This window comes from Mesocricetus auratus, unplaced genomic scaffold, assembly GCF_017639785.1.
Source record: "Mesocricetus auratus isolate SY011 unplaced genomic scaffold, BCM_Maur_2.0 Super-Scaffold_100691, whole genome shotgun sequence".
NCBI classification, from domain to species: Eukaryota; Metazoa; Chordata; class Mammalia; order Rodentia; family Cricetidae; genus Mesocricetus; species Mesocricetus auratus.
In genome coordinates this window covers 59483083-59509684 of record NW_024429267.1, presented here as the reverse complement: position 1 = coordinate 59509684, position 26602 = coordinate 59483083, and the positions used below count along the sequence as shown (strand labels likewise).

Below are 26602 nucleotides of genomic sequence, written 5' to 3'. Positions count from 1 at the left end.
CCAACCTTAAGAGCTTAGGGGAGAGGGGAGTTTGTTCATAACTTAAGGATTATTTGAGAGAGATTTTAAAATCATTTATTTAGCAATTAGTATAATTAACTATACATGAAAAATATAGAGCCTACATGTTAGTATGAAAGTATATAAATACAAGGAAATTTAACAGTTATACTATATAGCACCAACTAACTCAAAGCATGTTGAGATCAGATCGACAGAAGTTTAAGAGGGAAAGCATGTAAGAAAAAAAAAAGTCCAGGGGCTGGAGAGATGGCTCAGTGATTAAGAATACAGACTGTTCTTGCAGAGGACCCAAGTTCAATTCCCAGCACCCAAGTCAGTCACTTCACAGTCACCAGTTCTAAGGGATCGATGCCCTCTTCTGTCCTCGAAAAGCACTGCACTTACGCATACAATCACACACAAACATAAGTAAATTAACAAGTCAGAGGGAAAAAATCTAGGTGGGAACTTAAATGATAGGATGGTATCTAGATATTGGACTAATTTAGAAAAGCAAATGTGAAGGCTGGAGAGATGGTTCAGCTATCTATATATTGGAGTAATTTAAAAAGACAAATGTGTAGGCTATCTTAGGTAGCCATGCCTTTGGATGGGGTCTGAAGCAGCCCTGAGGGCTTCTCCACGCTGTGAGTTCGCTGATGGTGATTAAAAGTGGAGCGCTGACTGAAGGCTTTCCCACATTCGGTGCATTCGTAAGGCTTCTCGCCAGTGTGAACCCGCTGGTGCACAATAAGCTGTGAGCTGTCACTAAAGGCCTTCGTGCAATCTTTGCATTTATAGGGCTTCTCGCCAGTATGGGTTCTTTGATGAACCATAAGGCTGGAGCTGTAACTGAAGACCTTCCCACACTCGCTACACTCATAAGGTTTCTCGCCGGTGTGAACCCTCTGGTGGATAATGAGGTGAGAGTTTTGACTGAAGGATTTCCCACACTCGCTGCATTTATAGGGCTTTTCTCCAGTGTGAAGTCTTTGGTGCCGAATCAGGCATTTACTTAAACTGAATTTCTTGCCACACTCACTACATTCAAAAGGTTTTTCTCCAGTATGAGTTCGCTCGTGGTCAATGAGCTGAGAGCTCAGACTGAAGGCTTTCCCACATTCCCTACATGCGTATGATTTCTCCCCAGTGTGGAGACTCTGGTGTCGAGTAAGACATTTACTCCGACTGAAGGCCTTGCCACACTCAATACATCCATAAGGCTTCTCCCCAGTGTGGGTTCTCTGGTGGTCAATAAGATTCCTGCTAGCACAGAAGGATTTCCCACACTCGTCACACTCATGGTGCTTCTTCCCAGTGTGAAGGACCTGATGTTGGGTAAGACTTCTACTCTGAATGAAGGCCTCGCCACACTCATTGCACTCATAACGTTTCTCCTCGGTGTGGGTTCTCTGGTGGTCAACGAGCGGGGAACTCTGAGGGAAAGCTTCTGCACATCCATTGCATTTATAAGGCCTCTCGCCATGGTGAGGTCTCTGGTGCTGCCTAAGATGGGAACTGTGATGATAATTCTTCCCGCACTCACTACATTCATGGGGTTTCTCTCCATTGCGGATTCTCTGGTATCCAAAGAGGTGTGAACTCTGGCTGAAAACTTTGTCACTTTCATCACACTGACAGAGCTTTTGTCTCTTTGCCTCTCTCGGAATCTCAGCAGAACTGGAGGGAGGATCTACATGCTCCCCCACATCTCTACATTCTTCGTTTCTGTCTTCTGTGGAATTTTTCTTATCTTTCTTTCCCAAGAAATCGCTTTCTCGTTCACGCCCTTCCACCTGCACCAAAGGATCTTCACAGATAGCTCCAGACTCTGGTTCTACCAAGGCTGCTGCAACGAGTCCCCCTGAGGATGTGCCAGGTGAATCTGACCGTTTAGAAACACGACGCTTGGACGTGCACTCAGAACTTTCCATCCTGTTCTTACCTGTTGCTAAAAGAAATAAGAAAACAATTCTTACTCATTTTTTTTTGCTTTGTAGCTGAAAAGTCATATTATCATTAAGGAAAGAGACAGCATATTGAGAAGTAGAGAGAAAATAGTTTCCTTTCCTCTTCAGGGATATTAAAACACAGAGGGACAATGGCCCATAGAGCAGAATAGGGGGGAAGGCCAAGGATGGAGGAAACTTGAGCTGGTACAGCCTAGGTAGGAGAAAGACTGGAAAGTAAGAGATAGATTGTGTAACACAATGTCTCATCATCTTCTAGAGTCACTGTGATACCATCTTCTTAGTGAATGGCTAAATTATGTTCCTCTTCACCATGACATCAGCTTTTGTGAGGTGGAGGCAGGGAGATCTCTGTGAGATCAAGGTCAGTCTGGTCTACACAGAGTTCCAGGCTAGACAGGGGTACATAGTAAGAACTGTGGGGAGAGTGGAGGGGTGGGGGAGGGAGGGAAGGTTAGCAAGAAAGAAAGAAAGATGGCAGTGAGCTGATGAGAATTTCCATTGTGACAGTGTGGTAAGAGTTCAAACTCATCCCATGTGTGACATGGCAATGGGAATATGCATATGGGTTTAGAACAGTGTTGAAGGGGATAGCAGAGCTAGGGACTGGGCAAAGCTAGTCCTATATATGTATCAAATTAAAAGAAGCATGTCCATATGATCTTATCCCTAAAATAACAAAGAAATTAAATAGTTAAACACTGGTCTGCAGCTTTGGAAATGCCAAGGCAAAATCTGGGGAAAGGTGTAGTAGTCATTCATTTTTTTTTTTTTTTTGGTTTTTCGAGACAGGGTTTCTCTGTATTGTTTTGGAGGCTGTCCTAGAACTAGCTCTGTAGACCAGGCTGGCCTTGAACTCACAGAGATCCGCCTGCCTCTGCCTCCAGAGTGTTGGGATTAAAGGCGTGTGCCACCAACGCCCGGCTTGTAGTAGTCATTCATGGTTATCAACAAATACCAAAATGTTGGCTCTTTTAAATCATGCTGCAATCATGCTGCAATGAGGCCAAGGCTAGCACATCTCTAGCTAATGAAACTTTAAAATATTTAGGTTAGTAACTTTCGTGTCCACCTCCTGTTATGCTGGCTACTGTCCTGAGTGTGCTAATCACAGGATGGGTCTCAGGCTTTGCACACAACTACACTCTGGGTCAAGTAACCCTCAACATGTCCCGAGGGGCGGCAGGTGATTAGAGCGGGCCAGATACCAGGAAGACCAAAGTCTAGTTTATCTGTAGCTTGTCATCAACATCTGTTGTAATCTGGGCCAGTGACTTTGAAAACACAGAGGAGACTAAACACTGTCTTGGTCAGAATCCACTCTAGGAAAACTCTGACCCCAAAACAGGACAGAATTACGAGTAAGACCTAAACGGGGCTGGGCGGTAGTAGCGCACACCTTTAACCCCGGCATTAGGAGGCAGAGGCAGGCAGATCTCTGTGAGTTCAAGGTTAGCCTGGTCTACAAAGCAAGTTCCAGGAAAGGATCCAAAGGTACATAGAAACCCTGTGTGTGTGTGTGTGTGTGTGTGTGTGTGTGTGTGTGTGTGTGTGTGTGTGTGTGTGTGTGATGACTCATTGAACACAGAACTGAGAAGCAGCTATGGTTCCAGATTCCAGAAATCAGTGTCAGCGGAAGGAAAAGCACAGGGCACAAACACCCAGAGAGCAGCTGCAGCAGTGACACGGGAACAGTCCTGTAAATCTCATGTGATCACACTGATGAGTCTCCCGGACTGCCATTTCCCACCCCCTAATCTGACTGCTTTGTTCTGGGTCCCCATTCTTGAAATCCCTCAAGCACAAAGATCTTTACTTGCAAAACCCAAGGGACTCTTACTTACAGCTAAGAAACCCCAAGGTAGCTCCCTACTGTTGACCAGTCATTAATTAAATAAAGAAAATGATGACCACTGTCAAACTAGGTGATGGGCAGGGAAGTTCCCATCTACTCTATGTTTGCAAATATCCATAGTAAAAAGTTAAATCAAATCAAAAGGATACAGTGAGGATGGCGTACAGGCTGCTTGTCACTGGGGAGGGGAAGGATCATTACCCAGTAAGGCCACACTGTGCTCATTTTTCTCCATCGTGCTCTGGTTCAGGGCATTCTGCCTGAGTGCCGGGCTTGTACACTTTCTCCGCATACAGTCCTTATCCGCTGTACTCTCCTGGAATGACAAGCTTCTATTGTTCAGAAATGGTCCCAGCCAGAAGAGCAAAGTTCTCTGGAGTACAGACATCACAGAGAACAAAAGGGCAGTGAGCTGGGTTGACACATCAAAAAGAATAAACTTGGGCTAAATGGAACCCATTACGACCAGGGGCAGGGACTTAGCTCCAGGGGAAGCAGTGGGCAGGAGGCCACAGGAGCCACTTCAGGTAGTCTGGGAGGTGAGTTCCACTCCCCCCATCCCCTGAGAGACATGGAATCAAGAAACCAGCCACTCTCACCTGGGGTCTGACCATCCCAAACACAGCGGCTGCTGTGGAGTTCCCCACAGTAACCCGGGCTCTGGTGTTCTCCACCTCAGGAAAAGCAGGACCTGGGGTGAAAGGTGAACTCAGTGGGTCAAGTCCTCCTTTCAGCTCCCTGAGGTCCATGTGACCAAGGAGGTGGGATCCAGGGAGCTCTCGGCTTCTTCCAGAGACCTCATCCTCAGCGTGCAGGGAATGTTATTTGGCCAAACAGAAGTGGAGCTTCCTTGTAGTCTCCTCTCCAACCTGACCAAAGATCTATGTCTGACTACATTCTCTCTGCCTTAATTTCCTTACCACTTCCAAGACTGACTTACACTCCTGCCTTGAAAAAAAGTCTTGTGCTGCAGAAATGGCTCAAGGGTTAAGAGCACTGAATATTCTTCTAGAGGACAGGGGTTCAATTCCCAGCACCCACATGGCACCCTTACAAGGACATACATGCAGGAAAGAAATCTTATCTGTTCTAAGAGTCTGGGTGTTTTATCTGTGCACCACCTCTGTGCCTGGTGTGGAGACTGGAAGATGTGGGGTCTGTGGCACTGGGGTTATGGGTGGTGAAGAGCCGCCATGCAGGGGTGGGAACTGGACCTGGAACAGCCAGCACCAGCCAGCCCCCTCCCCCGCCATCTGGGACCTCTGGAGGCCCAGCCCTGCTCTTCCCTCTCCCGCCATCATGGATCCTTCTGACTTCATAGCTCTAATCCAACTTCTCAGTCCTCACTGCTCTCTCACTCACCCGTCACATGGCCGCCTGCGGGATAGTGTTCCTGGAAACATCCAGTTCAGTTTCTTTTCTTTCATTTTTTGGTTGTTGTTATTTTGTTTTGTTCCAATTCTTTATCTTATATCCATTGGTGTTCTGCCTACATGCATGTCTGTGTGGGACTGTCAGATCCCCTGGAACTAGAGTTACAGACAGGTGTGAGCTGCCATGTGGGTGCTGGGAACCCAGGTCCTCTAGAAGAGCAGCCAGTGCTCTTAACCACAGAGCTGTCTCTCCAGCCCCATGTCTCATTTTGTTTTTTAAGACAGGATTTCAAAAAAAAAAAAAAAAAGCCGGGCGTTGGTGGCGCACGCCTTTAATCCCAGCACTCGGGAGGCAGAGGCAGGTGGATCTCTGTGAGTTCGAGGCCAGCCTGGTCTACAGAGCGAGTTCCAGGACAGCCTCCAAAGCCACAGAGAAACCCTGTCTCAAAAAAACCAAAAAAAAAAAAAAAAAAAAAAAAAAAAAAGACAGGATTTCATTATGTAGCCCTGACTGGCCTAGAGCTTGCTATGTAAACCGGGCTGGCTTCAAACTCACAGAGGTCCCCCTGCTTCTGCCCCCCAAGTGCCAGGATTAAAGGCGTGCACCACAGTACGCTTCCTCCACCTTCCACTCCTTAACTGTTACGTCTCCCGCCAGTTCCTCTAGTGACCTCTACCCCGTGATGCACTTTATCCAATAACCCCCTTTCACAATGCCGTGTCATGCCTGGTGACAGATCCCATCCATGTGTCTTTCGTTTGTGGTAGTTGGTGTTTTGTGTTTTGTTTGACACAGGGTGTTAATTTGAAGCACAGGCTAGCCCAAAACTTACTAACTAGTCCAGGCTAGCCTTCAGCTCTCAGAAATTCTCTTGTCTTAGCTTTCCAAGTATTAGAATGACAGGTGTGATCAACCATGCCCGGCTTCAATCAAATGTATCTTCTGGGGTTGACTCCTGCCACCTAAATAAGAACTCTTGAAATAATCATAGTATGCTGTATGTCTCTAGTCCCCAGTGGTGTTTCCAATGGCATGCTTGAGGAGAACTTGATAAATACAGGTATGATAAGAGAACAGACAAAAGTGTCAGATGCAGCCACTAAGGAAGGAGGTCATCTATATGGAGAGTGTGGGGTTTCAGTGGGGTGCAAGTTGGGTTGATGAAAGAAATGACTCTGGGGAGCAGAGGGAAGAATGACTGGAGGACAGAACTGGGCAGACAAGTACCAAAGTGTCCACGAGGGAGGCGGTATGCTCTTGAGTCGTACGGAGGGTCCAAGTAGGCTTCAGGGGCTGAGCCGTGACTGGAGGCTGAGGCAGAAGACTGTTCTCCTGCACTCAGAGATTCTGTCTTCTTTAAATGCAGATCCTGTTCTTGTGCTGGAGGTAACACCTAGAGATAAGGAAACGGAACTGTATTCAAAAGTGCAATACTGAAGGCAGAGAACCAGACCTCTAAGATACCTCACACAGGAAAAGAGCCGTGGAAATGAAGGACCCGGCTATCTTTCCAGCAGTACCCATCGAGTTGACCAGCTCCCTGCAAAGCTTGCGATCCTCTCTGCCGCCCTCTCTGAACCCTCCTGGTGGGACCTCGAAGAACAGATCTATGGCCGGTTCCACTGGGTCAGGTCTTAAGCACACATTTGCTTAAGAAGAACTAACTATGTGAAGTTATCGAGATAGCGCAGGTGGTAAATACTGCTAACCCTGGGGACATGAGTGAAGACCAGTTTCCAAGTTGTTCACTGGAGAGTCCTTCCTGTGTCTATTTGTGGGTGTGCACCTGGGCATGTCACACAGGTGGAAATGCACGAGTGTGCAGGACCTAGAGGACAACTTCAGCTATCTTTTTTGCTCAGGAACCACCCACTTTTATGCACGTGTGTACATATGTTCATGTGTAAGAATTATGACACATCGTAAAACCTGTCTTCTAAGAATCACAGAGCTAGTGGCCTACTTAGACCTACTTAGGCCTACTTAGGCCTACTTCAGACTCCCTAGGGCTCATAGACCAGGAACCTAGTGTGGTAGTTTGAAATAAAATGGCCCTCAAAGGAATGGCACTATTAGGAGGTGTGGCTTTTCTGGAGTGGGTGTGGCCTTGTTGGAGGAAGTATGTCATTGTGGAAGCAGGTTTTGAGGTCTCATTTATGCTAAAGCCACACCCATAGCCACACCCAGTTGCTCAGACTACTTCCTGTTGCCTGTGAGTCAAGATGTAAGAACCCTCAGCTCCTTCTCTAGTACCATGTCTGCCTGCTTGCTGCCTTGCTTTCCACCATGACAGTAATGAACTAAATTTCTGAAACCATGAGTCACTATAATTATAAATATTTTCTTTTAAAAGAGTTGCCATGGTCACGGTGTTTCTTCACAGCAATAGAAACCCAAACTAAGCCAGGTGTTGGTGGCGCACGTCTTTAATCCCAGCACTGGGGAGGCAGAGGCAGGTAGATCTCTGTGAGTTCCAGGCCAGCCTGGTTTACAGAGTGAGTTCCAGGGCAGCCTCCAAAACAATACAGAGAAACCCTGTCTCGAAAATAAAACAAAACAAAACAAAAAAAAAAAAAGAAAAAAGAAAGAAACCCAAACTAAAACAATTGGCCTAACCACTGATTTCCAGGTCAGGGAGATCCTGCCTCAAAAACCAAGGTGGCCACATGCATTCATGTTCCAGCAGGAAAGCAGAAGCAGTGGGGGAAATGTCTCCAGTGAGGTCTGTCAACTGTGAATGGTCAGTGTGAGGTTGAAGGAAAGGAAACCTATGTGCCTGAGTCCTGGGTCAAGCACTAGAACTTCAGCGGGAAGTAACTGCCAGTGATCACCAGGTTAGGTTACTACAGTATATGAATTATGTCTTCTGCCCATACCCGCAGCTACTGTACTCTAGAGCCTTTATTTGCACAAGAACCAACCAGGTCTGGGGAGATGATTCAGTCAACACAGTGCTTTCCATGCAGTCATGGTAACCTACATTGGTATTGCCAGAACCAATGTAAAAGTCAGGCATGATAGCACATGCTTGTAATCCCAGCCCTGGAGAGGCATATGCAGTCATATTTATCCCATAGGATCATAGGCCAGCACCTGAGGAACAACACCTGCACGCACACATGCATGCATGCACGCTCACACGCACGCGCACATCCCCTTCAAATAAACTTACACACATATGTACATAACCGCACATGCACCTCTCCTGCACATAGACAGGTGTGCAAGAACAACTTGATTCAGAGCTTGGCTAGTGTGGTGGTTTGAATAAGAATGAACCCCATAGGCTCATGGTTTTGAATGCTCAGTCACCAGGAAGTGGCGCTATTTGAAAGGATAAGAAGGATTAGGAAGTTTCACCTTATTAGAGGAAGTATGTCACAGGAAGTAGGCTTTGAGATTTCAAAAGACCATGCCAGGCCCAGTCTCTGTCACTGTCTCTGTCTGCCTATGGATTCAGATGTTGCCTTGGGGATTGTTGGGGACCAGGTCACTGGATCCTACTTCTTACCTCAGGGCACATCCCAAAACTCAGGAACCTTCCCACAGATGGCCCAGCCGCCAGAGATAACCTATAGCTTAACAATGCTAACACCTACATTCCCTGGTGAGATCTCCTGCATATAAAATGCTCCCTGCTCCTAACAACCTCCGCCCCATGGCCAAAGCCACATTCCCCCATTTAAGCCTGTACAGAATCTTCATTAAACGGCAGCTTGATCGGAAGATCTGTCTTGCTGTCAGTTCTTTGTACTGCTTGTTCCATCATTCCAGGGCCTCATGAGCTCGAACCCATTGAGCCCTGCAGGCCAGGGCAATTGGTGCTGCAATGTGGGACTCGAGAACCCCAAGAATTCCAGGAATGCTGCTGCATCCAGAGTGGCAGGCCTGCCCATATGCACTGAGCCACCGCTCCCAAAGCACCGGCCCGCAAAAGTCACCACACACAATTGTGAGATGGACTTGCAGAGGCCGCCACTGTCCAGTTCAACAGTGAAACAGATCTGCGGAGGTCACCAAAACTCAATACGGCTGTGAGAAGAACCTGCAAGTGATCGCCACTGGCTTTACCAGGCCAGGGAGTCAGATCCGGAGGAGAAACGCTGCAGCGCAAGGTAAGCCTATGCCACGGGACAAGCAATTACTAGTCAAGGTCTACTCATTAAAGGACTCAAAGAGTCTCTCAAGGTATGAGGAACAAGGGTTAAAAAAAGATTTTAAAAAGTTCTTAGATTATATTGGTGATATTTGCCCTTGGTTTCCCCAGGGGCGATAGATGGAAAGAGATGGAGAGGGTTGCCCTCAAGATTATTACCCTACCTTTGGTCCTGAGAAGGTCCCTATAGAGACCTTCTCTTATCGGAATCTTATTAATGATGTCCTAACCATTTACAACAGACATCCTGACATACGGGAACTCATTAAGGAAGGAGAAAAAGTCCTTCGGGAGACTTCCCGCCCCTCGTCCAGAACAGCCTCCCAGTCTCCATGCCCCTGTGTTATCACTGACCTAACTTCTGCTGAACCTGTAAAACCTGCTACGCCCATGGAGCCCATCCCATCTAATTCAGATGTCCCCTCTGATCTTCCTCAAACCTTCTTAGAGGACCCTCCTAAAACTCTCCCCCTTCCACAGCCTAAACAGTTATATCCCTCTCTAACACACCTTAAAGATAAACTAAGCCCCAAAGAGGAAGACTCCCTTGAGGGGGAAGTAGCTCAGTATCATGAGTCTAATCAACTGTCCAGAGCAACTGCTCTGACTGCCAGACCCCCTCCATTCAATCCCCCACCTTATAAATCTTCTGTTTGTGCTCCTGTTTTTGATCTGGAGCCATCCCCTGACCCTATGATTCACCAGGCCCAGCAGGAGGGTCTCACCGGCATTTCTACCCTCCGCAGGGTCCTAGCTGAGAAAAAGACACAATTAACTAAAATTAATGAAGGAACTTAGAGTGGTCACGCAAGAGCTTGCCTCTTTTGCTACCTCCCCTCCAGTTAAACAGAAAACTAGGCCTTCAAATACTAACAAGCCCCCTTTGGCATTCCCAGTTACGCTAGCCAGAGTTCTAACATGCCTGTCACAGATAATAACCCCGAATCTGAGGGACATGCCTCAGAGGAGGATGGCACAGGCGTAAACGAAGAGGAGGTTCATCCCCTCTGAGGATGAGGAAGTAGACACCTCCTCCCACCAATATAAAAATTTAAATCTAAAGTTTCTGGAAAAGTTAAAATCTGCAGTCTCCAGCTACGGACCGACCCACTGCCCCGCTTACCCTGGCTCTGCTAGAAAGCCTTAGTGAAAAAATGGCTTACCCCAAATGATTGGAGCCGGCTCCGCCTGTGCTGCCCTCACAGGAGGGGACTTTGTCTTACGGAGAACAGAATTCATAGAAAACTGTAGGGAATTGGCTCAACGAAATGAAAAAAGTAGATCTTCAAAAAATTGGTCATTAAAAAGGTTGACTGGGGAAAGCCCCTATCACACCAATAAGACTCAGGCCAGCTACCCACCTGGCCCGTTGACTCAAGTCCAGCAAGCTGGTCTTGGAGCCTGGAAGTGTCTCCCTTCCAAAGGCTCAGCCACCACCTCCTTAGCAAAGATTAGGCAAGGCTTGCAAGAAAGTTATAGCAATTTTATTAGCTGCCTAAATGAGGCAGCTGAGCGACTCTTTGGTAGCGGTGAAACAGATAGTCCTTCTGTTGAACATTTAGCATATGAAAATGGCAACTCTGCATGGTGCTCTCTCGGAGTATGTTAAACTTTGCTCCGGCATTAATCCCACCTCTCATGCCATAGGAATCACCATAGGAGCCGCCCACCGAGGTGTTGGCCTGCTTTCCAATACCTGCTTTAACTGCAAACAGCCTGGCCACTTTTCTAGGGACTGTACTGCGCCCCACGCCACCCTATGTGCACACAGTCATAAAGGAAACACTGGGCTTCTGAATGCCGCTCCAGAACTATTGTCAGGGTCAGCCTTTACATCCCAGACACTCGGGAAACCTTCAACGGTGCCAGCCCCCGGCCCCTACCCAGAGGACAAGCCTCAGGGCTATCAGGTTTGTTCCCCAACCATGCAGACTCCTTCCGCCATCCCCCAACACACACACACCAATCCGTTTCAGACTTCTGGCTCGCCACCGCTGGCGGCGCAGGATTGGACCTTCGTGCCTCTGCTGGTTCAATACTAACACCTGTAAACAGTCCTCAGACCATAGCCTCGGGAGTTTATGGCCCCCTGCCTCCTCATATGTTTGGTTTAATACTAGGTAGAGCCAGCTCTACACTTAGAGGACTTCATGTGACCCCCGGGGTTATAGATAACGATTTCACACATGAGCTCAAAATAATTGCCTCCGCCCAAGCTGGCATTCAGACCATTGCCCCTGGAGATTGCATATCACAACTCATCCTACTCCCTCTTAGCCATGCTAATAACAACTTCTTTAAAAAAGATTTAAAGGCTGGCCCTCCTGGGTCCTCTGATGTATATTGAGTCCAACAGATTTCCCATGACCGCCCTTCCCTCAAGCTTTTCCTAAATGGCAAGCCTTTCCTTGGAGTTCTAGATTCTGGAACTGATGCTATAGTGATTTCTGAAAGAAAAAACTGGCCTGCAGCTTGGCTATTAACTGCCTCCTACACCCACCTGCAAGGGATTGGCCAGTCTTCCAATCCTAAAGTTAGTTCCCAGACATTAACCTGGACTGATGAAGAGGGCAATTCTGGCATTGTAACCCCCTTTGTAATTCCAGGATTGCCTGTTAACCTCTGGGGACTCGACATCCTTACACAGATGAAAGTTATAATGTGCAGTTCTAATGAGATAATAGCCAAACAAATGCTTAATCAAGGATTCCTGGGCTGGAGAGATGGCTCAACGGTTCAGAGCACTGACCGTTCTTCCAGAGGTCCTTGAGTTCAATTCCTGGCAACCACATGGTGGCTCACAATCACCTTGAATGAGATCTGGTGCCCTCCACTGGCATGCAGGCAGAAGACTGTATACACAATAAATAAAATTAAACAAAAAAAAAACAAAAAAAAAGAATTCCTTCCAGGAAAGAACTTAAGCAAAAACGCCCATTCCTGTTATCAGCAGACCTAACAGATCAGCATTAGGACTGCCCCTTCCCCACCTTTTTTTTTTTTTTTTTTTTTTTTTTTTGGTTTTTCGAGACAGGGTTTCTCTGTGGCTTTGGAGGCTGTCCTGGAACTCGCTCGGTAGTCCAGGCTGGTCTCGAACTCACAGAGATCCGCCTGCCTCTGCCTCCCGAGTGCTGGGATTAAAGGCGTGCGTCACCAACGTCCGGCGATCAATGGCCTTTAACTCAGGAAAAAACAGAGGCAGCAATGATGTTAGTGCAGGAGCAACTTGCTGCCAGACACATAGAGCCCACAAACTCCCCATGGAATACCCCATCTTTCTTATAAAAAAGTCAGAAAAGCGGCAACTTCTTCAGGGCTTAAGAGCCATCAACAAGGTCATGTTCCCTGTGGGGACCTTCAGCCAGGCCTCCCATCCCCTGCAGCCGTTCCTTCTGGCTACCTCAAAGCTATTTTTTACTTAAAAGACTGGTTTTTTTTGTTGTTTTTTTTTTGTTTTTACTATTCCCTTACACCCCGAGGATATGCCTCGCTTTGCCTTCGGTGTCCCTCAACCAGATTTCCGGGGCCCTATGCCTCGCTATCAGTGGAGGGTTTTGCCTCAAGGCATGGCCAATAGCCCCACCCTATGCCAGAAATTTGTGGCTCCTGCTGTTGACCCCACCCGAGAGAGGTGCCCTTCTGTTTATAGTCTGCATTATATGGACAACATCTTCTTGGCCGCAAGCCAAAAGGATCTTCTCTTTGACTGGCTTCATGACCTTAAAATTAGTCTCAGCTGTTGGGATCTACAGGTGGCACCTGATAAGGTTCAAACTGCCCTACCTTACATGTACCTTGGCTACGAGCTACACCATACTAAGGTTTTAACACCACGCATTCAATTACGGGACTTCCCAATTAAAAACCTTAAATGATTTCCAAAAACTCCCTGGAGACATCCAATGGTTAAGGTCATATCTAGGGCTGCCCCCAGGTGCTTTATTACCCCTCAATGATATCTTAAATGGAGATCCCAACCCCCTGTCTCCCAGGACATTAACAACAAGGCTCGCCTGGCACTTGACTCCATTAATGTAGCGATCAACAGTCAGTTTGGCAAGTAGACTATTCCCTACCCTTGCTTTTGGTCGTCTGCGCACTACCAGTCACGTGCCCACCGGTGTGCTTTGGCAAAACTCTCCCACTCAAAAACGTGGCTTTCCCTTACTCTGGGTGTATTTGCCTGCTCTCCTAAAAAGGTTCTAGGTACTTGCCCTTTCCTCGTGGCTCAGCTACTCATTAAAGCCAGAATGCTGGGCCGCCAATATTTTGGCAGGGAACCGGATTCATTAATCCTACCCTACGGACTAGAGCAGCTAACCTGGCTTCTCCAAACCCCTGAGGAATGGCCTGTTGCTCTTGCCTCCTTCTCCGGTAGGACGGATAATCATTACCCATCTGATCCCTTAATTCAGTGTGCTAATCTTTACCCCTTTGTCTTCTCAAAAGTGACCTCCTCCACACCCCTTGAGGATGCGCTCCTAATTTTCACTGACAGTTCTGCTAATGAGACAGCTGCCTATGTTGTCGATAACCTGGCTACCCCTTTTCAGACACCCTACACCTCGGCTCAATTAGTAGAGCTATATGGTGTTACTAAGGTTTTTAAAGAATTCCCCACAAGGCCATTTGATTTGCTTACTGACAGTGCTTATGTAGCACTCTCTGTTCCTCTATTAGAGACAGTTCCCTTTATTAAGCCATCTACCAGTGCTTCAGCTTTGATTTTTGAATTATGCTCACTTATAACTGCCAGGAGTTGCCCCTTCTACGTGGGACACCTGCGTCCCCACACTTCCTTCCCGGGACCCCTCTCCAAGGGAAGTGCCGTTGCAGATGCCGCCACACGCACTGAGGTTTTCCCATTACTTCTCGACCCACTTTCCCGTGCCCAATGTGCCCATCCCCTCCATCACCTCAATGCACAAACCTTACGCCTCGCATATAAAATTACCAGGGACCAGGCTAGAGAACTGGTCAAATCCTGTCCTGCCTGTGTTACAACCCTCCCTGTCCCATATTTAGGTATTAATCCACGAGGCCTAGTTCCCAACGAGGTTTGGCAAACGGACACTACTCATTTTAATGAATTTGGAAAACTTAAACTCCTTCATTTCTCTGTTGACACCTATAGTGGATTTACTCTTGCCTCCCTCCATACTGGGGAGGTGTCTAATGATGTAATTGCTCATGTACTCCAATGCCTATCTGTCATAGGCCAGCCTAAGATGATAAAAACAGACAATGGTCCAGGACACACTGGAAAGAATTTCCAGTCATTTTGCCAAAGTCTTGGCATTAGGCATGTCACAGGTATTCTTTACAACCCACAGGGGCTAGGAATTGTTGAACGGGCCCATCAGACACTCAAATCAATGATTTATAAGCTAAAGAAAGGACCTTTTTACGACTCCCGCGGTACCCCACAAAGTACCCTCAACCATGCTCTTTTTGTGCTCAATTTCCTGGCTCTGGATAGCGATGGAAAATCGGCTGCAGACCGCCTTTGGCATCCAGAGACCAAGAAACAACAAGCCATGGTCAAATGGAGGGACCCCTTAACTGCAAGGTGGAAAGGACCTGGTCCCGTCCTAATCTGGGGATGGGGTTCAGCCTGTGTATATGATCAAGAAACAGGAGGTTCAAGATGGCTCCCTGAAAGATTGCTCAGGCAAACCAATGTCATAACATCATCCAAGGAGGATAACAAACTCCTCCCTGAGACCATTCCTTCCTCTTGTCTTTCAGATGCTAATTGAAGCCCTGTTGTAGATCCTGGGAACCCTCCTTCCACCCATCCCCCCCACAGAAACTGGACCTGAGGACCTGCCAACTCAGTTAAGCTCCTGCTGAGCCTGTTCGGGCCCCCATGCAATTGCAGGGGAGGCTTCCGGCCCAAACCCAGAGCCTATACCCAATCTACTGATTGTGGAGATAAAACAGCTTACTTAGAGGACTCCCCACAGCTGGATGGAAGGTATGATCAGAGTTGGATATGTGTTAAAAAGCCAAAAATTATCCCCCTTGTCAATGGGCAGCCAGGGCCATGCCTATCTGGATGTTATTTTATAGACTAGATGAATGCCAGGTGCTATAGCTCATTCCAAGAGTGTACAAATAATGGCTATACATACTTTACAGCCATATCCCTCTCTTACTACTCTGGTAGTGTGGGCAGTGATTGGTCTGTAACTCCCCAGTTTCCTGGCAATTATAAATATGCCCAGGCTTCCTGCTGTGCCCCTCAGGGAAAACCAGCCTGTTGGAATAAAGTAGCTCCCCATTCATGTCTCTGATGGATTCCCCACTGATGCAGAGAGGTTCAGGTTCAGACTCAGATCCAACACATGATTAATTCCATGATCCCACAAATTCACATCCACCCCCTTTTACTCCCCAAATCTAGAGGTGTTGATATAGATCCTCAAACCTTTGATATCTTAACTTGCTACTCATTCTGCCTTAAATACATCTAACCCTCGACTGGCAGAAGATTGTTGGTTATGTCTAATTTTAGGAGCCTCCTGGCCATTGGCCATTCCACCCCTCCAAAATTTCTCTGTCGAAGAGCTACCACCTCCGACTAGTTGTTCTCCTGGTATAACCTTTAAGATTCAACCTACAGGGTTTAATTTTTCCTCCTGCTTTTACAAACATTTTCAAAACAATAGTTTTGATGTACATGTAGGGGAAGCATCATTCACATCCTGTTCTTCAGTGACTAAAGTCACCATGGCTCTCTGTCCAGGGTCTGGGCAAATATTTGCTTGTGGAAATGGAATGCACTACTCCATGCCGCCTGCCAACTGGACAGGACTATGTGTCCTTGCCACTCTCCTTCCTGATGTAGACTTAGTTCCAGGAGATAAGCCTCTTCCCATACCCAGCTTTGATTATTTTGTTCCCAGACATAAAAGAACGGTTCAATTTATTCCCCTTCTTATTGGGCTCGGAGTAACTGGAGCCCTGGCCACAGGTGCCTCCGGACTGGGAATTGCCCTCAGTACATATTCAAAGCTCTCTCAACAGCTTGCTGACGATGTAAAAACAATTTATAAGTCAGAACAAGACCTTCAGGATCAGGTCGATTCCCTGGCTGAGGTGGTCCTACAAAATAGGAGAGGCCCAGACCTGCTTACAGCAGACAAGGGAGGCATCTGTTTGACTTTACAGGAGAAATCCTGTTTTTATGCCCATAAATCAGGTATTGTTCGAGACCGAATCAAAAAACACCCTGTCTCACTTCCCAGCGTCTCCGGTCTAACAACCTCCGCCTCAAGGCCAAAGCCACATTCCCCTAGTTAAGCCTGTACAGAATCTTCATTAAACGGCAGCTTGATCGGAAGGTCTGTCTTGCTGTCAGTTCTTTGTACTGCTTGTTCCATCATTTCAGGTTGTCGTGGGCTCAAACCCGTTGTGCCCTGCAGGCCAGGGTAGGTCATGGTGTCTCTTCACAGCAATAGGACAGTGACTAGGACAGAAGTTGGTACCAGGGACTCAGGTATTGCCGTGACATGTTGGGCCTAAGAAAGGCTCGGATGCGAGGCCCGGTGTAAGCTCCTGAGCCTGGCTAGAGTTTGGCGACCTGTCTCTAACCTGTAACCTCCTCGTTACTCAGGCAGACCTGATGCAAGATTGCCCCCTGCCTGCTTGGTGGAATACTATTAGCCCTTAACTCCTCAAGTCACCTTACCCTATTCCAAGATTCCCATCCCCTACCTCAGTCCTATGTAAGTTCCTGCCTGTTGGAATAATTGAGATCCTGCTTCGATAGACTCAGTGTGTTTTTTCCGTAACTAATGGGGGGAGGGTCTGAGTCATTGACACTCACCAACCTGCTCAGCCCCCGGGAAGAGACCACTGGACTGGTCCTACCCCCCCCCCCCCCACCGCTCTACCTGCAGGGAGGACCCTGCAGAGATGGTGCCCCATGTGAGGAACAGAACAACACTGACAGGCCAATTGGTTTGTGGGTGAGTGTACCCCCATAAATTATGGGGCAGTCTTCGTCTAAATCTAACCCTACCCTAGAATCTTTATGGATCCTTCTTAAAAGTGGAGTCCTTAAGCTTTCTGATAACCAGGCTCTCCAGGCCTGGGGCTGTTTGCTCCCTGGCTGCCAGAGAGTAATCTTTTTGATTGGGATACTTGGGATACAGTGGAAACCCTAACTAGGAGAGCTCAGGTGGAAAAGGGAGAGATTCCTCCACTGGGGACCCTCCTGACAGTGTCTGCTTTAAAGGGTTGCTTCCCCCCACGGCCTCCTAGGGAGAAGAGTGAGGCCCCAATCCAGGAAGGGACAAAAGGAGATAAAGAAACTCAGGAAGAACCAAAGCCAAATCCTAGTCCCTCATACCACCCTGCACCCCTATATCCATTCCTAGACCCTTCTGAAAGTGCTCCTTGGCCGTCTAAGGTCATGCCGCTTCCAGGTCCCCCCACTAATCCTTTCCAGAAACCCCCTGCACCACTGCCTTACTGCGGGAGGATGCTTCTGGGGTAGAAATGACCAATCTTTTTCCTGTCAAATGTTAACCCCGGTGGTAACCGTCTGGCTGCCTGGTACCCCCTGGAAAGCACATGATTTAAAGGAACTCAAAAAGGCTGTCTCAGAGGATGGACCTAATTCCCCCTGGGCAGAGACCATCCTCCAGGGCCTAGCCCACCATCAATGTACCACCCAGGATTGGAAGGACCTTGCTAGGGCAGTGCTTCCCGGATCCATGTTTCTAAAGTGGAGTGCATTTTTTCAGGATGAATGTCGCATCCAGGCCGAATGAAATCAGAAAGCCCACCCTGTGGTCCCAATTACTTCTGGCATGCTTTCGGGCGCCTCTGACCAGTTCTCAACAGGCCTTCAACAGGTGGCCATCCCTGATCCTTATCAGGACCAGGTCCGAGCACTGGGGCTTGAGGCTTGGAAATGGCTAGAGGAAGGCCCGACAGAGTCCCCTATTTCAGGAATCACCCAAGAGGCTGGGGAAGACCTGGCCTCCTTTATAGAAAAGGTACAGAGGAGTCTACAGAGAAAGTTTCCCCCTGGAGAACTACGTGATAAATTTATTAGGTCATTAGTCTGGGATGGAATGACAACTGATTACAAGTTAGCCTGTGCCGGGCTGAGGGACCAGTCCTTGGGTAGGTGGATCGTAGCCTCTAAGGACGTGGGGTCCACCACCCATCAGACCAGGGCAATGGCATCTGCCCTACAGGCTGCCCGCCAGGAGGAAATGACCACTCTAATTAATGCCCTCCAACAGTTGGGAAAGGGCAAATATGTTTTGGATGTGGCAAAGAGGGTCATTTTAAAAAGGAATGTTCCAATCGAATAAAAGACACCCCAAAAGCTCCTACAGCCTCTAATGTGCCTCGTATGTTTTGTCCCTGATGTAAGAAAGGGTTTCACTGGGCAAGGGAATGCAGATCCAAGTTCAACCTTCAAGGTGAGCCTTTAACCTCCTCCAGAGGCCATCCCCAGCCCCGTTAAACAAGGGGAAGAAGGCGGTCAGGACACACTGGACCGTACCTTTAGTTCCTGGTTTAAGACCAAAAATGACCCTAATGGTCGGTGAAAGGACCTTCAGATTTCTCATAGATACTGGGGCTGATCGCACGGTAATAAGAAAGGAGGAAGTATCCCCCTCCTGGCAGTTGGTTCCCCACCCACCCTTGTTCTGTGTGGGCAGACAGTCAACATCGTGAGAAACAGCTAACTGGCAGCCCTGGACTGATACTGATGGTAATCGTGGGGAGGTCCGCCCTCTAGTGGTGTCGGGCTTAATGGCCAACCTCCTGGGTCAGGACATGGAGAAGCTGAGGCCTATATTACCACTGATCACAAGGGCTTTTATGAGGAGATTCTAGACCAGGAAGAGTATAAACAACAGTTTAAACAAGGACAGGCCAGCCACCCTAACTATCGAGATGATCCTTATTTTGAGAGAATCAGACAAAAACATTCTTGGGTTTACCCCCAATCCTAAGGGCCACTGCTCACCCCCTGGTACCAAAAATTCAATGGGTGCCTGGAAATCCGGTCTGGGTTGAGCAGTGGCCTATATCTTCCCATAAGTTACAACAACTTCATATATAGGTAGAACAACAATTAGCCTTGGGGCATGTTCGGCCTTCAACAAGCCCCTGGAATTCCCCAGTCTTCGTTATAAAAAAAGTTCAATGGCTCTTGGAGGCTTTTACATTATTTGAGGAAAATAAATGAGAGGATAATACCTTCTGGGACCCCGCAAAGGGGACTCCCCTGGATTCCAGCCATTCCCAACACCCATTATTTAACTATTATTGATATTAAGGATTGTTTTTTCTCTATCCCATTACATCTGGATGATGTAGAAAAATTTGTCTTTTCCATGCCATCAACAAATTTTTGCGGGCCAGATCTAAGATTTGAATGGACCATCCTACCCCAGGGCATGGCCAATAGCCCTCCTATTTGTCAGTATTATATGTTACATATTTTTTCTTCCTTGATTGGTCATTCTAATATATTATTCTATACTTATATGGATGATATTATAAGAGTTACCTTGGTCATGGTGTCTCCAGCACCACAGAGCAGTGACTAAGACAGTTGGAATTTGTATGTTTGCTTATGGCATGTAGCACAGAACTCCTTCCCATCTGTCAGTGGAGCAGATTTGGGAATCCTAAAGGCAAAACAGCCTAAAGTGTGTGTGTGGGGGGGGAGAATGAAGAATGTGTCTTCCCAAGCTAATAATACAAATCTAGAGAAGGGTTCTAGAAGCAGCTAGAACATCTGCAACAGCATTGGAGACTCAATTACTTACCTCCCCTGACCCACTAAGGTGTCTGTGGAAATCCTCCACCACAGCCACAGCCTCCTCGCCCGTTTCGGGGTGGCGGAGCTGCACCCACGTCTGGAGCTCCCTGGGCAGGATGCTCAGGAACTGCTCCAGGACCAGCAGCTCCAGGATCTGCTCCTTGGTGTGGACCTCTGGCATCAGCCACCAGTGGCAGAGCTCCCGGAGCCGGCTCAGCGCCTCCTTGGGCCCAGACATCTCGTGGTAGCATAGCTGCCTGAAGTGCAGCCGGAAGATTTCACAGACCGGCGGAGAGTTCTTCTGGGGACCGCAGCTCTGTCCCCAGGTCTGGCTTCCTGGCTCCTGCTTCACAGTCCAGCTCCCCTCCTGCTTCTGATACACAGCCATCCTGGGGATGAGACCTGGTGTCCCCCTGCCTTCCACGGCCACTGTGATCCCACAGGGAAGCTGGTTGCAGCTACGGCAGGCACACCGAAATTGAGTCTCTGCTTCAGATTGCAGGAGCTGTTGTTCTGAGTCACGACAGGAAGAGTGAAGTGTCGCCTACAGAAGCATAAAGAGAACAATCAGAGACCTGGAGTACTCAAGCCCTCGGCTGGTGCGAGACTCTACAGCTAAAAGGAAAGAAGACGAACAGAGAAATCACTCCCAGTGACTTCCCTTCCCAAACTCCTGGTCACCTACAGGATAAAACCTAGCTAAATGTCTATGCCTAGCATCCGTAGCTTTTCACACATACCTCCAACCACTCTCCCCAAGTGCCCAAATTAAAAGGATAGCAACAGCCTCCACTGTGGGGTCTGAAGGAAACAGGGTGCTAAACGCTAAATTACATTCTGCAGTATGTATGGCACTGAAACTCAAATAGCATATAGCATTAATTTTTTAATAAACGTATGCTGGGAGTAGAGGCTCAAAACTCAACTAGTAAAGATGTACCAGTTTAGGACTACCACTCTGCAAAATAGGAACACACACACACACACACACACACTCTCTCTCTCTCTCTCTCTCTCTCTCTCTCTCTCTCTCTCTCTGTTTGGACTTTCTCCCTTCTTTCTCCTCATTTCTGACACATTCTGACCACCACTTCTTTTGGAGGCAGTTTTCCTGGTTGCCACAGATGGAAACAGCGGGTTTGTTTTCCTTGATGCACCTCATACTGTAACAGTGTACTTGAAGTGGTTTAAGCGGAACTCCCTAGTCATGGCCTCCAAACTGCCGGAGGGGCCACTTAAAAGGGAGGAAGTAGATAGCATAGAAACTTTGGAGATCTTTTCTACTGAACCCAGGCCGTCCTGGTCTCCCCAGGCATACCAGTGGTCTCCCTTCACAGTAATCCCTAGGACCATTTTCCACCCCCACCCCCGCCCCCAGACCTCTTCTCTTAACGCAACTCTTTGCAGTTTACACGGATGTGGGCTCCATTTTCTGGGAACCAGACTCAAAGGGCAGGACTGGCTTCCAGACGTGCAACACGCGCATGTGCGTCACACAGGGACAGCGATGCGGTAAATGCACGGGCTAACTTAGCTGACAATGGGGAGAAAAAACGTTTCCCTCTACCACCACCACCGTCTACGCATGCCGTTTGAAAAGAAAACCCAGCTCCTGGGGGGGAAGGGGGTAACTGGGAAGTGTGCTGTGTTTCCAGACACCAGGCACTGGAGATCCCGGGGTTTGACGTTTTCCTCTGAGCCTGTTTTGTTTGTTTGTTTGTTTGTTTTTTCCGAGACAGGGATTCTGCGTGTATCCCTGGCTGTCCAGTCTCTGCCTCCCCTCCCGGGGGGGTTAAAGGAGAGCACTGCCCGGCTGAGCCTGTCTTTTTTTTTTTTTTTCTTTTGTCTTATAAAAACTCTCTGAGAGCACACACGTGAAGCACAGGACTCTCCCTCCGCCTTCACTGTCCCGAATGCTCCGCAGGGGGCTCGCACGGCCGGGGCCCGCGCCAGGCAGTCGCGTCCGGCCGCGGTGGCGCCGCTCACCTGGCCGGTCTTGCCCGGTGCAGCGCGGGCGCCCAGGCGCCAACCCGAGCCGGCCCCGAGTGCTGGCCGCACCTCCCTCCCCGTCGCGACCTCATGCGGGACGGACGGCTCACCGTCCCGGCACCGCCAGGACCCCTTCCCCCGCCCCCCCCCCGCTAGGAGCGACAACAACGGCGGCGCCGGAAGCGTGAGAGTCATTTCCGGCGCCTCCTGGATTCCCGGAAGTGTCGGTTGCCAAAGCGACCAAGCGATTTTTTTTGGGGGTGGGGGGGGGGGGGACGCTAGGACCTTGTCCAGGGCACATCTAGGGCATGAGCGCGCATCGTGTTTTTCTTAGGGCCATCCAGCATCCAGGGACGCCAGCAAAAAGGCCAAGGACAAAAACAGCAAAACCCAGCCTTTCCAGCAGTCAGACTCTAACAGCCAGGAGCCTGACCTGATGATGCCCTATCCAATTAAAGTCCAATTTCCTAATGACCCCAGTCTTCCAAGTGGCTATTACCACAAGCGAACGCCACTGGGCCCACAGCAGGCTGCGAATGTTAAATTCACCCGAGTGACTAATGAATCTGTTACTTAGATTTCTCTGTGCAGATTTGCTCATCTGTGATGTGAAAGTTAAGACAGTACCTGAGTGTAGAGTTATGGTGACGTTTAGATGAGATAAAACACAGAAACTGTGCCAGGCGCAGCAGCACACCTGGCCTTTAATGCCAGCGCTAGGGAGGCAGAGGCAGGCGGATCGCTGTGAGATCCAGGCCAGCCTGGAGTACAGAGCGAGTTTCCAGGACAGCCAGGGCTCGGCTATATGGAAATTAGAGGCCAAGCTAGGCTAAACGAGACTGCCTGAAAACCAAAGCCACCCCCCAAAGAAACAAAACTCCGCATGGCAACAACAAAAACTCCTCATTCTCCGTTGTTCCAGAGAATGGTTTTCTACAAAGACACACACACACACACACACACACACACACACACACACACACACACACACACACACATACACACACACCAGCCTGCTTAGGTAGGAATCAGAGATCTTCTGAGTAGCAAAGAAAACCCTCCAAGTCCCCAAATTCCTCGCTATATCCCTACTTGCTCAATCCCCTTGATCCCTCGGGAGAAAATACTTGCTTACTAAGCTTTAGCCAGGGTTTCCAATTTCCTACAGGACCCTGAACTTTTACTTGGGGGGCTACGCAAGCCGGTCAAGGTAAGAATGCCTCTTCTGGGAATGCTGGCCACAGGAAGGCACCTCCTCTTCAGACCACGGCTCGTTTCCTTTGGTGTGTCCAGCTATCCCCTGTGAAGACTTGCTTCCTCCTCACTCTGCAGAGACCTGCTTTTTCATCATGACGTTGCAGGCATTACGGTTAGGAGATGGCACCGATCTCAGAAGAGGCTTTGGGCTTTTAAACACGTTTGAAGCCCTGATAGGTTGTGGGGGCTTTTGAAGTTGGACTAATTGCATTTTGCATTATGATAACTGTTATGAGCATAATGGGGGCCGGGGAGTAGAACGCGGTGGTCTGAATAACTATGGTCCCCATAGGCCCATAGGGGGTGGTGCTATTTAGGAGGTGTGGGTTTATGGGAGTAGGTGTGGTCTTGTTGGAGGAAGTACGTCAATGGGGGTGGCTTTAAGGTTTCAGACGCTCAAGCCAGGCCTGGTGGCTTAAGCATCTCTTCTGCTGCCTTTGGATCCAGATGTCTATATAACTCTCAGGCACCTCTCCAGCTCCATGTCTGCCTGTGTGCTGCCATGCTCCCTGCTAAGATGACAAACCTCTGAATGTAAACCAGCCACCGCTTACATTTAATCATTTGTAAGAGTTGCCATGGTCATGGTGCGTCTTCACAGCAACAGAAACCCTGACTAGGGCACTAGGTAACAAGGGACTATTTCTGTTCCTAATCTGCTTCATAAGTATGGTGGTCTGTAATTTTCTTGAGTGGATCTATGAGAAGACCAACTAGATAAAAAGTTAAGGTTAACTAGATCACGAGGCCTTGGGGTCAATGCACAGCCTTTATTCTGGCCTGAGTTGTAGATTTTATTTTCTCAGGGTTAGACTTGGGGTGGACCGGACCATACAGGAAGGAAACCAGAGCGTGCCCAAGACTTCAACGGAGGCATACCAGCAGTTCCTCCTGGGTTCATGCTGGGGCTCTGAGGGAAAGGACAGCCCTGGCCCCTGACACCAGTCCATTGCTGGCCTTGGCAAGCATGACGCTGGCAGAGAACGTATCCAGCACTCCACCCACAGGACTCCAAGGGGCCTTTAGTCTAGCCCCCCCCAACAGAAGCAGACTGTCCTGAAACAGAAAGAGTGAGGAGGAAAACCTCACCATAGGAATGGGGAAATAGAGACTGCCCTGTGGCATGGGAGCCTAAGGTTTTACAGGGTTGGAATGAGGGAAGGGCATGTCGCGGCAGAGACCTCCCAAACTGCCCCGTTCAAGCAGTGCTAGTTCCCCGGCGCTGGGACAGATGCTCCACCCACTTGCCGATTCTCCAAGAGCTCAGGGCACCAAGGAAGTGGGGTAACCAAATTTTCACACTGCCCAGCAACTGCCTTTACTGCGATCGATTGCTTCCTCTCACCCGAGACTGAGGCCCCAGCACGAGCGTCCCAACCGTGGCCTGCCTGCCTGCCTGCCTGCCTGTACAATGAGCTTTCTTCTCCAGAACTGACTCAGTTTTCCAGAAACTCCCACAATGAGATTTCATCTCTGCACCCGTCGTTGGCTAAGGAGGACCCCTGCTGCAGCATCAGGAACCAGGGGTCCTCTTTCCCAGAAGCCAAAGAGAACTATGGAGCCTGTGACAAAATAAAATAAAATAAAATAAAATAAAAAATCAGCAATGTGAGGATGACATCTGGGAGCAGACAACAGAGCCAGGTAAGACACCCTGGTGTAGGCAGATCCTCAGTCCCCAGACAAGGTGCTCATGGACCTTGGAGTTCTGAGGGGACAGGAACACACCCTCATTTGTCGGGGTGTTCTGTGTTGCTTGGGTCCGTTGAAGAGAGGGGTCACTCCAAGATGAAATCTTAGGGCCTGTGTGGCAGGAAGGTACAGTCTCCGATGAGCTGAACCCCAAACAGCTCTCTATATAGGTGTGTTTATTGACTGTTACATAAAATCGTTTGGGGGGGTAAAGCACTTCCTCATTCCCAGGTCCTGTCTAATCTATATGTCTCTCTAAAGGGAGCATCACATACCCTCATGACTCTAGTCCCGTACTGTGTGTCATTTGCAATACACAGTAATCCAAGAGCCTCAGGTGCGCCACAGGCATCTTGTGACCAAAGTCAATGGGAGGCTGCCACGCCCGTTCAGAAACACAGTTCTGCAGATCTCGGAAAACAATCGCTGCTTTCCACAAGGATTCTTCAAGGTCAAAGTACTTTTAGAAAACAACTGTTCACTCTAAAATGATTCCCACAACATTCCTCCAGTCTCGGAGTCTAGATTTCCAGGCAGAACAGGATTCGGAGGGAAAGTTAAGGATTAACTGTTGAAACTCTGGATGAATGCGTGTTCATTTGAGAATGAGGCTGTGAGTATGAGTGTACCCCAAACCACAGGCTCTGTTGAGGTTGCTTAGCCTGGATAGGTCCATACCTTCTCTGAGGTGGGAGTTGACCCCCAAAAAAGGGTTTATACATCAGGCCCTAAGGTGAGACCTCTTAGGTTGCTGTGAGGCAGCTGAGGCACCAGACTGACCCTGGGCTCCCACCCCTCCCTATGTGTGCACTATGTATGTAGCTGTGCACTATGTATGTAGCTCCTCCCTATGTGTGTACTACATATACTCCGGACACTGGGCCTGCTCTGAAAGCCTCACCCTCCTGGACGGTGGCTGGCCTGAAAGTCTGACAAAACGGTCATGGTAGCACTGGATAAGTGGGCGCTGGGCAACCTTCAAGGGACCTGGATGAGAATGAAGCCCCCCCAGACTGAGGGCCCTCCTTGGATGTCAGCTGACCTTCAGAAAGAACCCTGTCCCTGGACACCATGTGCAGAGTGTGGGACACCTGTACTGGAGACCCCGACCACCTAACTAGTTTCTTTACGTTGATTCTTGGTATGGCCCTCCACCCTTCCCTCCCCCATACGGGCTTTGTTTCTATGCCCCTTGAGATTCTGGGGCAGTCCTGATCTCTTAAGACAGTCTCCACTCAGCTGGGCGGTGGTGGCACACGCCTTTAATCCCAGCACTTGGGAGGCAGAGGCCGGGCTGGACCGACAGCCTTCAAAACAATACAGAGAAACCCTGTCTCGTAAAACCAAAAAAAAAAAAAAAAAAAAAAAGACAGTCTCCACTCTGGAAAGTCACCCATTCTCCAGGCACAGGACCTCCTGCACACGGTCACCTTCTCTATAGAGTCAAGAACCCCAAGCTCCCAACATCTGCTGACACCTTTTCTTGCCACCTGAGAACTTGCCCATAC

The 26602-nt window shown here is 48.7% G+C and overlaps 1 protein-coding gene and 1 long non-coding RNA gene across 3 annotated transcripts; one reads left to right on the top strand and one right to left on the bottom strand.

Moving 5' to 3' along the window:
- Positions 1-59: 59 nt before the first annotated feature.
- LOC101833283 (zinc finger protein with KRAB and SCAN domains 7) lies at positions 60-21670 on the bottom strand. 2 transcript variants are annotated; one of them, XM_040739454.1, is made up of 6 exons: positions 21555-21670; positions 20164-20700; positions 6430-6595; positions 4428-4519; positions 4030-4144; positions 60-1954 (listed from the first exon to the last, which is right to left on the bottom strand). In XM_040739454.1, exons 2-6 carry the CDS (start codon positions 20542-20544, stop codon positions 594-596), a joined length of 2115 nt encoding a protein of 704 aa, XP_040595388.1. In that variant the 5' UTR covers positions 20545-20700; positions 21555-21670; the 3' UTR covers positions 60-593. The 2 variants fall into 2 exon arrangements, with proteins under 2 accessions (XP_040595388.1, XP_040595389.1); XM_040739455.1 differs by lacking the exons at positions 4030-4144; positions 4428-4519.
- Positions 21541-25018, top strand: LOC121137434. The gene is made up of 3 exons (XR_005874653.1): positions 21541-21668; positions 23314-23514; positions 24209-25018. It is a non-coding gene; the product is annotated as an uncharacterized LOC121137434 (long non-coding RNA).
- The last annotated feature ends 1584 nt before the right edge of the window (positions 25019-26602 follow it).